General features: G+C 30.8%; 1 protein-coding gene across 1 annotated transcript; it reads left to right on the top strand.

Annotated features, from left to right (window-relative positions):
- The first annotated feature begins 10,513 nt into the window (after positions 1-10,513).
- Positions 10,514-11,047, top strand: LOC142612288 (zinc finger protein 4-like). The gene has a single exon (XM_075784400.1). It carries the CDS (start codon positions 10,514-10,516, stop codon positions 11,045-11,047), a length of 534 nt encoding a protein of 177 aa, XP_075640515.1.
- Positions 11,048-12,481: the final 1,434 nt, after the last annotated feature.

The raw sequence follows: 12,481 nt of genomic DNA, 5'->3' as shown, positions 1-12,481 counted from the left end.
AATTCATCTAAGAAATACTAGTGTGGATTAAGTCAACTCAATCTCTTTGTTTGTAACAATGCCCAAGTTGAAGGTTTTCTTCTTGAAAAAGGAAACAAATTCTCTAATCTGTTTACTGCGCTTCATAATTAAGACTCATAAAATTAATCGTTGGAAACATAAGCCCAGCTCAGTTTACATAAACAAGATTTGTTTATGATAAGCCTCAAAAGGGGGGGGGGGGGGGGAATCAAATTGAAAAGAACTCAAGTATACACAAAAATTCCCAAAAGAATTGCAATCTAAATTTATGTGATATACACAATAAAAATAAAAATTATAAAGGAACTAGCTTTGCCAGTTATGGTTGAATATTTTTACAAAGAAATTCAATCCAAAATGCGTGCGAAGGGGTTAATCCGCAAAGATGGGCTTTGGTCGGGATTGTTGAGTTTATGCTTGTAGAGAAAAGCGTGGAATCAGGCCCAGGGAGATTTTGTTGGACCAGAAAGCCAGGAGTGTAAAAAAAAACTTGGCCCACTATCATAAGGCCTTCTTATATTGATGTGGACAACATTGAGAAAATAAAGGCCCAAGTGCTGGAATATGTGTAGAAATTGTTTTATTTTTATTTTTTTTTTTGATAAACTATGTGTAGAAATTGTTAGGCTGAAATGCAAGTGGGACTAGAATAATGGTGAGTTCAACACCCAATTTCTTCACAAAATATTCAAATTTTTTAGATAGGTAAATAATTGGAGAGAGGAAGATGGGTTTTGAATCATCAACATGGGGCACCACAAAATTGTTTTCATCGATGAGCTATCACTTTAATCCCACAAAATCTTCGAATTTGATTAACTATAATGCATATGTTGGAACTGGACCTCCTGTTAAGATTAAATAGCTAGACCCGGATTTACCTTTTATTGCATCTGAACCACACTTTATTTCTGGGTTTTGATCTTCATGACCCATCTCGACCATGCCTAAGTAAATCACTTGCGCCCAATTATTTGTGGTTGATATCTACCTTAAAAGATGTTTTAAGTGATATTTAAATAGCACATACAAAAGTATACAAACTGCCTTTATTGGACACAAATACGATTTTGCACACGTGTCCGAATTGTATCATGTTCAGTGCACAGATGTATTAGACACAAGTTTTACCCATCTTTATTGCTTGGTAAATCGAATATGTTCAATTGCTGGTAAAACTGCAGCTGAGTGAAAAAGCAAAATTTTCTGTTATGCTGCACTGTTAGCCGTGCACTCTTATCATGAACATGCTTTTGGTACAAGTACTAAAATTATCTACTATCAAAAATAAAAGAAAAAAGTACTAAAATTATTGTTTAAAAGCAAAGGAACAAGGGCCCAAAATCAAGCGATATCAATGTACTAATGAACACAAGTCACATGAAATGTGGGGGAATGGACCTCCAATCTATGTCAAGAATTGTCCCACTTACAATTTACAAGTGGAAAATGGCAAATGCCAACGAAATGTGAGCCCGCAATGGTACGTAAAATGTTCAAATAATTCTAGTGCTTGATATATTTTTGTTTTTGCAATTTTTAGCTATGGAAGTTCAATTTCTATGTTGCTTAATAAAAAGTTGACATTCATAGCGTCATGTGACGTGCCCACTTGCAATAAAAATCCCAAAGTATCTATCATTTCATGGCAAAAGAAGTGTTTACCAAAGTGATGAGAATTGCGCAAATTTTGAAACAAAGCCAATGGTGGGAATGGTTGACCTTACCCTAATAGAAATGCTTAGCCATTTATTATAAATAGAAGGTGTTTGATGCTGCATCATTTAAGTGTGTAGCATAGGCATAAGTCGCTTCTGATAAGGAAAAGTTGGGCTAGGTGGGTCATCTTCAAGGATTCGGCAATCTTAGGATGTCTACCATTGGTAATTTCAATTTTTTGAACTTTAAATGTCTACCAACAATTTTAGCGTCTAATCCAAAGGGGTAAGGGATACTATTATCTTTTCTTACTAATGTTTCAAAAACTAATTAAGTATCATTTGGCTGGATTGTGATTTAAGTTCTTGTCAATCATATCGCAATCCGTGATTTATCCAATATTAAATAAAGCTAGTTGGATAAGGAGTTTTTTGTTATCAGCATCAGCTTCTCAATTGATTTAATAAGATTGAAATTTTTGAAAATTCTATGAGACAAATTTTAGACCATATGTCTTATTCAATAGCAAACTTAACGACCATTGGACGAGTAAGATTAATGAATGGATTAAACAGATGTGGTCATAACATAAGCTTTTTTTTTATAATAATTTAATTATCCATAACATCAGCTAATTGATAAGGCTTGTTATCAAATTCTTCCTTAGTACTTAATTGATGCCTAATTTCATCACTAATGCTATACACGATAGAATTTTAACTTATGATGTCGTATGATTGTTTTATATCTTTAATCTAATACATCAATTGATTTTTGATATAATAGAAGTTCAAACCCCAAATCTCTAATGTTAATGCTATATAGAATGTTTTATTCAAATTCATGTTTTAGCGAGCAAGATTTCTTCCTGAACGACAGTATTTAGTAGAATCGATCCTAATACAGATAGACAAAGAGGTCATGGTTAATTTCTAAGCTGCAATATTTTATTATGGTGCACATCCTTAGCATGCCTTTCCTTCATAACATAAGTTGTATTGTGGGAATAGGGAAAACAAATTCCAAAACTTCAACATTGTACATCCTTAGAACTGAACACAGTATTGGTGATTGCTCAATTAGAGCTCTGCGCGAAGGGATGTCATGCAGTGTAACTTTTACATAAGGGCAACTTAAAACGCTTCTCAAAATGAGGGGAAATAACAAATTGGAGAGCCTGTAATAAAAACTTTAATATAACAAACAGAAACACTATTTAACCCAAAATTTTTAAGTCTATGAATTTGGATTCGATTAAGTTATATCAGATCATCAACTTGTTTATGGGTATCAGTTAGCTCAATTAATAAAATCTTTGATGGTTGAATAAGAGATTTGAGATTCAATTCCTGTCTACACAAAAAACCAATGAGTATCTTGATCTAATAATCAAGAGTATAATTTAATTTTGAAGCGGGCGCTATAGATTAAAATTTATAATTTTTTTTATTTTTTATAAAAGGATCCTCAACTTGTTTGCCTTTTCTCCATGTAGGAACGCAAAAGGAACAGTAGTTACACGCTCAAGCTCCAAATGAGAAGGCAAAAGTCACTGCATAAAGTTCCCCACAAAGGGTTTCCTACAAAGAAAGGGAGATTCTTGTGAAAGTTATGCAAAAGTGAAAGGAATGGATACTCATGAATCATACTAAGAAGAGACTACACCGAAAAAATAACTCGTGCTAGGGGCAATTTGTGTACTTTTATTGTTCCCATATCCTAGAGAGTAGTCACAAAAATGACACATAGTCTAGCTATTCCATCACCATCATAGAAATAGCTTTAGTAGGGCCAAATAGCCACTCAATGATTTTCGTCCGACTGCCAGAATCCAAACAATGGAGGGGAACGACGATTTGACACCATTAGAGAGTGGTGGGGATTGAGTTTGCCTCTGGGTGTCTCAAAATTTTCCCAAAGATATGAACACATTATTTTACGGAAGGCATTGTTGAAGATTGAAGAAGTGAAGTAAAGATAGCACATGGGCACAGCCATAATGTCCCATCGAGCATCGATATCCCATTTGGATAGCTTTATTCATTTGAGTTTTCACATGTATTTACTATTTTATGCTACCATTCCGATGCTCATCACTTTTATATAGATCTATATATATCTCAACCTTTTAGGCTAAATATGTTGTAAAATGGCTAAATTATAAATTGCATATTTTAAACTATGATCAATTTAGTTCTTCAACTTTATCTTTTTTTTATTTATCATTTCTTATCAACTAAATATGCAAAATAACTTAGTTTCGGTATTTTATAATTTTTTTTCTTAAATTAAAAGGAAATCTAGAAAAGTCATAAAATCGATTTTTTTTTAATCAAGGAAGAACAATAAAAAAAAGAGAGTATATATATATATATATATATATATATATAAAAGAGAGAGAGAGAGAGAGAGAGAGAGAGAGAGAGAGTCTTAATCAAATAGAATAAAATGACAAGAAATTAAAATTGGAATGGAAAATTAAATAAAATTAGATGACTGAATTGAAAATATGTCAAAAATTAGAGAGCAAGGTTTATAATTTTTTTAAAGAAAAATATTCCACAAATTAAGCTCATATGCTCCGCATGCAGTTCACCAAATGTTAGAAGCCTTGAACTTCCTTCTTGATTTGTTCCCACAATGTTAGATGGAAGATTCAGTATTTATTCTCAGTGGTCAGTGCTGCCATGTAGAAAGGTGAAGCAACCATCCATAATCCATTGCACACCATAGGACATAGTGGTGATACAAAAAACACACAAGTTATATAGGCATTTTTTTCGTAGCGGTTTTAAAATCACCGATATAGGTCAATATTTTTGTAGTGATAGTGTCAATAAAAGTTTGTGCCGGTTAAACCAGATTTGCCGTTGTTCCATTTAAAGAACATGATGAAATAGTTTTATTTTTGTCCTTTAATCAGCGTGATGAACATTTTGCCTAGTTGAACAAGACTGACTTTCAAGGTTGTATTCGTGTTGCCAAGAAAAAAAGAAAAAGAAAGTAAAACACAGCCAAACACATTAGTCCTTGTTTTAAAAAAGAAAACACATTAGTCCTTGCATTAGTTACTCTCTCCTCCGTAGAACACCACTACTTGAAGAAGACCTCAAAATAATTAAGTTCAAAGATCGGTGGTCCACTTAACGAGCTAGTGAGTAGAGATAAGTGGATATTGCAGTACTCTTGGATCAGTTAGTGATGGGTGTTCTGGTCGACATTAAGCTTTTACAATTTGTTAAAGGTAAAAGTCTTTCTTTTTTGGAGAGGGCCACATGTATGGAATAACTGGCCCTTTTAAAAAAAAAAATTTATGGGTTCCTTTTGTGTCAAATTTCAGCCAAGTATATTTTTGAAGCACAAATATATATATATATAGATATATAGAGAGGTGTTACGTCCACAACATTTTTACAACACAAATCATAAGTGGTTAGTTGTTACTAGTTCAAATTTGAACCTAACATTAAGATTACTTTTTTACTCCAACAATAACAACCGGTAACAACCTGCCACATTTGTTGTGAAAATATTGTAAAAATATTGTGGATATATCATTTCTCATATATATATATATGAGAAATGATATGTCCACAACATTTTCACAACATTTTTACAACAAATCCTAAGTGGCAGGATGTTACTGGTTGTTATTGTTGGGGCAAAAAAGTAATCTTAGTGTTAGGTTCAAATTTGAACCAATAACAACTAACCACCTATGATTTGTTGTAAAAATGTTGTAAAAATGTTGTGGACGTAGCACCTCTCATATATATATATATATATATATATATATATATATATGTATAATTGGACTAAGATGATACTATTATCATCTATATTTTTTTGGTCTTGTTAATAGGTGTCACTAGGGCAATTGTTAATAAACTATTTACACCATTGCATGATTTGTTCTTGTATGACTTCAATTTGTGTTACAATTTGATTAAGAAGTCATTGCTTGAACGTGCTATGGCTTATGAAAAATTTGTCAGACAGTTTCAGATACTGCAAAAAAAAATAACTCAAAAAATCAGATATTAAAACTTCTGAAAAACCAAAAAATATTAAAGAATCAAATGATTTACTGCTTAGAAATTATTAAAACAAAACAAAATATATATGACTAAACAATAGAGAAATATAAGAGAAAGATGATGAGTTACATTCGAAAGAATAATTCCAATTATAGCAAGCTTTTTTATTTTGTAAAAAAACGGCTAAAAAGAGTTTAGAGGTTCATGTACCAAAATTACTTTTTAAAAAATACATGAAAAACCATAAACTAATTTTTTTTTACAAAGTAGAGGAGAAGAAAATAATATAAGAAGAACTTATACCTCTAATCGGCTTTAAGAAATGGGATTTGCTTTACTTTTATAGCGTTCATGATTAACCTTGCAAATTTGGAGATAAATTATTAATATTTGAGTTTGAGTTTAAGTTGGACTTGTTAGAGAGAGAGTTTCACTTCTTGTTAAGTTTGAATTAAACAAAAATAATTTTGTTTAAGAAAATAATAATGATAAGTTTGAATTTAAGTTGGACTTGTTAGAGAGATAAAGTTTCATTCCTTGTTAAGTTTGGACTAAAGAAAAATAATTTTATTTAAATATTATGCTAATGTGAAAAATTGTGAAAGTTTCAAAGGTTTCAGTTTATATATATAGAGGTATAAGTAGCAAATCCCTTTAATAAAGATACAATCAAATAACCTAATACCTATTTTATAAATAATCATTTTATTACAGGATGTGTATTAATACCTAATACCTATTTTATAACTTTAATTGGTACATGTTTGGTACGCGGTAAAAGTTAGTCAGTTGAAGGAGCCAATTATTAATAACCACATCACCCTTATTGTTTGCTTGTACATAAAAAAAAAAAAAAAAAATCACTTTCACAATATTTTTAATATTTGTTTATTAAAAGTGTTATGTCTATAACATTTTTACAATATTTTCACAACAAATTATATGTAATAAGTTATTATTAATTCTAATTTAAACCTACTACTGAAATTACATTTTTATCTACCATAACAACCAATAATAAATTGTCACTGTTTATTGTAAAAATATTGTGTACATGACTTTTGCTTTGTTTCCTTGGTTTCCTTAGTGGGTTTCAAATTAAAGCTACAATCACTTTTCTGCTCACATCAGATAGCCAGTAATGATCAATTGCCTATATATATATATATATATATATATATATATATATATATATATTCTTACTGCTAAATTCTCAGTAGTAATGAGTAACGACAATAATGATCAATAGCAAATTAGCTTATCCATAATGATTAAGTTAATGACTTTCTACTGATGTAAAAATGTGCAGTTATCCTTGTATAATTACTTCAGTGTCAAGTCCATGGGATCAGAAAAAACTCAGCAAAATAGATTCACCAAGATCACTTAAGATATATCCCATGATGCACTTTCAATGGTTTCTTATGAACTTGCAAGATTTTTGAGAAAAGTAATGTCAATCAAGCTAGGGTTATGGGAGACAATGTGATCATCGAAACCCTGAACCAGAGCCAAAGGACGTGAATACATGTCCATGCGCATATTGGTGGCCGACAGCCTATCCCTTCAATAAGCTTAACAGGAATCGACACGTAGTGTTTCTGTGCAATGACAAACATAGTAAGCAAAGTACAAGAAATTATTCATTTCCTCAAAGGAGGATGGGAACACAATGACTCATTTCTAGTCCTTTCTACTCTGTTAGGTTCCCTTTCATTATTTTCCTCTCAGGCTTCAATCCAATACGCTTTGCAAAAACAATGGTACGATGGATTTCATCTCAAACATGAAAATATTTTCAAAGTACACACACCAAAAAAATATTTTCAAACAAAAAGTCATTAACCTAAGGAAGACAGGAAGTGAAATTATATGTCACTCTATTTAATCATATCAAAGTACTCTATCTCTATCTGAATTCAGATTCTTGTCAACTCTCTCCTTATATTAACTGTGCTAGTTGTTGGTGTAATCAATCAATTGACACGTTACCCACCAGGCTTTTCCAAGTCCTTTATAATAAAAAATTTACATAATATTTCATATGATAAGGATATAGTACAACGTACCAGAATCTTGATTTATAAATAAAACAATACTTTTCAGCATTTTTACTTTTAAATGAAAATGTTTAAGATTTAAATCTTCCAACTTTTAACTGTCATATTGTCAAAATAAATAATAAAAATTAATAGCATATGTGATAAAAATATTTGTTGTTCTATGTTGGCTTGAGCGTCAGATAATATTAGGATTTGTTACATCCTAGCTAGAGGGAGATTAATTTCACTAGGGGTGTTTTGTAGTGATATTAAAAAAATTTATCTAAAAAATAGAAAATATTTTAATAGAATATTTGCTAAAATATATAAATTAGAATTCAATAAGAGATAAACCAAACATATTTTAATCATTTTTTTTTAATTTTAGTTTTAGGTGGTTTATTTATTCTAAGAAAACAGTGCATCCTAGTTAGTGTTAATTTGCATTTAATAAATAAAAAAAATAATAATATGGAAAAATGATGAAGGGTCTGGTTCATCAATTTTGAGAAAATTTTTGTGGAAAATTGAAAAAAACTGTCAAAATAATAAATTATTTTTTCATTTTTCTATAAAAAGTTTTCCAAAATAGTTTACTAATATATGCCCAAAAGGTACAAATTAATAAAATCTTTTAAATAAAGATAACAAAAAATTATCTTTCATTTTATATTACTTTTTTTTTTGCTAAACAAATACATACATATTTGGAGTCGGATTTCCATGAAAAAAGTAAATTGTGGGCATAGACTATTACAAATCACTTTCACCGGTATTGTCATCATATGATAGTGCATGTGTCTTTCATGCAAGTCTACAAGAGCAGTGTTTGGCATGCTAAAGTGGGAAAACAAAATATGTACAGGTTCCGGCATTTAAACTGCTTCAAGTCTCAATAAGACATTATGAAAATGACTCATAATCTGTGAATATGATGTCTACCTAATGAGGTTAATAGGAATATGATACCTATCTAAAGTGATATGTAGATTATAAGAGTAATTTTTTTTTTCTTTTTCTTTTGAGAGAGAGAGAGAGAGAAGTGTTTTGATATAGATTACTTCATGGGCAAAAAATGGTTTTTTTTTTTTTTTTTTTTGTGTGTGTGGAGCTTTGACTCTATAATGTAGTGTAAACTCATGGAGCTTACAAGATATGTGATTGGGATGTTATATCTCGAGGGTGACACTAGTGAACCGAATTACTCAAGAAGCAAGGTTAGAAAGTTAACTCAAGTAGGTGCTTCAGTGAAGTCAATTGAAAATTTTGCAAAATTGATTAAAATGATATCTTCATAAAATGATTCTTTATTCCTGTATATTACTTTATTATTTGCGGGTTAAATAATTGTTATATATGCTAGCTAGGCATCTAGTGTAGTCTTTCACAAATTTACTAGTATTGTGAGTAATAAATGAAATTTTAGCGTGTGATTGTAAAAAAAATTCTATGTTAAACCAAAGGTGTACTTAATATTAGACCGAAGTACCGAACAATATCCAAAGTAGACCTTTGCTGATCAATTATTTACCTAATATTAGTGTACCATATATACATGACTCTCTATACTATATATAGGTAAATAATTGATCAGTAAAGGTCTACTACTCTACTTCCCATCCTAGCAATAATGGGTGGGTGAAATCCTACCTATGGAGCGACTGAGCATAGAGTTAAGTAATATTACCACAAAAAAAAAAAAGGAAACTCAAACCAATTTTATGTAATTGAAATTATTTTAAGGAAAATGTTATCTTCAAATTCCTTTTATATATTTTTATTGGATGTAAATTTTGAAAATAGAACCATTAGATTGCTGATTGCATGATCTTATTATATCCTATGCTTTCAAAATTTAAAAAAAAAACCAAAGATCAATAAGATCGAATAATAAATAAATCCAATTTGAATGAAATTTATCATGCGTGTTAAGTACATAAAAAATATACAATCCAGATATCAGATTTTCAAAATTCAGGAGTTAAAAAATTTCTCCAAACAAATTAAAAAGTTTAAGGAAAAAAAAATGGTAACAATAGTGAGTGGTGATGGATTTGGAATTGATTTTGTCATCATTGTTAGCCAATTAAGCTATTGTTTAGGAAATGACATTTTGAGCACCTATAGCTATAAGTTATCATACTGAGAATGGGTATATATATAGGACAATGCACAAAGGCAGTGTCAAAAGAGACGGGACAAACACGTATTTTAGAAGTGGTGACAACCTATATATATATATACAGCTACAATAAGCAATCTTTTAAGATTACCACATCGTGCTATGGACAAAGACTAAAATTCCCCCCGGTTTTCTCGGGCTCTTTTTTAGTAAAATTCACCAATGAACCTTCAAAAAAGCACACCAACGGACCAATAGCCATTAGCCATTGTAGTGGTAGTAGAATGAGAATCTCACAGATCGTACCAACAAAAAAAAAAAAATAGAAGGCTACAACTAATGGCAAATTTTCATGACATAAACATTTGGAGAAAGTGTTTAGTGTCAAAGAACATGTTTTACTGTCACCTTTCACTGTTCATTATTAATGACAAGGCCCAAAAAAAAGTAAATTTTTTTTTCTTACAGAATCAAAAAAATAAATAGATGAATCATTAAAAAAAAAAAAAACCATTTCTCTATAAATATGGGGTATTTACTTTAACATGCATGTCACATAAACTTTGCTGTATATCATTTGGCAGCTGAAAGCTTGACTCCAAGTCCAACCAAATTGTCATCGATCCCCCATTATGTCTGATAACGATAAGAACCCAACTTCGAGACTGAAACTATTCGGTTTTCCATTAACAGATCACCACCAAGAACTTCCAGACAAGACAGAAAACTTTGAAGATCACAGAAAATTCACTTGCCAATTTTGTGAGAGAGCTTTTGCTAACTCCCAAGCACTTGGGGGCCACCAAAATGCACACAAGCGAGAGCGTCAAAGAGCTAGGCGTGCTCAGTTTCAGAGTGGTAGACGGTGCTCAAATATTCTCAGCTCTCACTCTGTGAGATCAGCACCCTCCATTTATCCAAGAGGGTACATCGCCAATGGTACTAATGCTGCACCTATCTTCGACTTACAAGGACATCCTAATTGTAATCAATCGCGGCCGCTTTTAATTTCATCATCATGTGCTCGATTTCCTTCTCAATTTTTCGTGACGAATCCCTTGCAACTTGCTGATAATGCTCAGTCTTTTGCCGAATTCTCAGGTCAGTTGCCTGCGGAGGGGGAGGAAGGTGTTGATCTCCATCTAAAATTGTCTCCTTCTGGTTGAGGATATAGTTAGATTAGATGGACCGTATTGCTTGGAATCTTATACCTTTTGGGAACATTTTATTTTAGCATATTTGAAGTTTGATTTTGAAGGTGTAAGATTGACAAACAATCGGTTATAAACTGCAATAATAATAATAAAAAAGACATTCTGATTGCAAATCATCATGTTGGGTTTTTTTTTTTTTTTTTTCTTTTCCTTTCATTATGTTCATCTATATGCCTAGAATCTTAAAATGGAGACTGTTAATTAATATGATATAGCTCTATAAATGAGCAGAAGCAGAATTATTTTGTTGTTCACCGAAAATCATCAACAAAACAATGAGAATAGTATGTGGTATATATGTAGAAACAATATCATGGAAAATGTCAAGTGTAGTCCTAGGTAGGTAGATAGACACTTTTTGAAAACACTATTTTCTAAAATTTACATGGTATGCTAGTTTGTGCAGCTTTGTTGGAGAACCAATATTCTGGGAAACCTAATATTACTGGTGATAAGATAGGAAGTGATCATATAATTTCGAACCGGTTGAACTGATGGCTATGTAAGCCACGAAAAGAGAGATTGTCCATAGGTATATATATATATGGACTTTGACCAAATGAAGCGTAGTGCAGTTCTACTTTTACCATTTTTGTTGGGTAATGCCATTTAAGAATTGGGCAAATGACATTTTGGGACTCAACAAGTGAGATTCTTGTACGCTCTAAATTAATAAAATTTTACTTCTTGAATTTAACAGGCTATTGGATTTGTACGCTGCAATTTCCAATTTGTGCCCGGACCAAGTTTAGTTACAAATTTGATTGCAGCCAATGATTACAACTCTATTTAATATCTTTTTATTGAATGTAAATTTTGACAAATCTACCATTAAATTACATTTTCTTCTTATAATTTTCATGCTTGCAAAATTTCTAAAGATTAAAGATTAATAACCGTGTGATCGATCTAATGTTTAAATTTTAAATTTTTATAGTCTAAAATTATACATAAAAATAAGTTTATAGATCAAATAGTAAATAAAATTCAATTGATACAAAATTCAACATGCATATTAAAAACATAAAATACATGCAATTCAACCGCTAGATTTTCTAAATATGTATCCATGTTAATTTTTTAGGGACAAAGTTTGGCTAAAAACTTGGTTATAGCCAACGACTACAACCCCACTCAATATATTTTTATTGAATGTGAATTTTTCCAAATCCACTATGAGATTACATGTTCTTTTTATATTCTTCATTCTTGCAAAATTTCTAGTAGATCAAAGCTCAATAACTATGTCATCAATCAAATGTTTAAATTTCAAGTTTTTACAGTGTAAAGTTGTGTGTAAAGAATAAGTATACGAATTGAATAGTAAATAACATCTAATTGACATGAAATTCAACATACGTATTAAGAACATAAAAAATATACAAT

The sequence above is a fragment of the Castanea sativa genome, chromosome 10, assembly GCF_040712315.1.
Source record: "Castanea sativa cultivar Marrone di Chiusa Pesio chromosome 10, ASM4071231v1".
Classification (NCBI taxonomy): Eukaryota; Viridiplantae; Streptophyta; class Magnoliopsida; order Fagales; family Fagaceae; genus Castanea; species Castanea sativa.
Note: the sequence above shows the minus strand (reverse complement) of the source record. Positions and strands in the feature narration are given on the sequence as shown.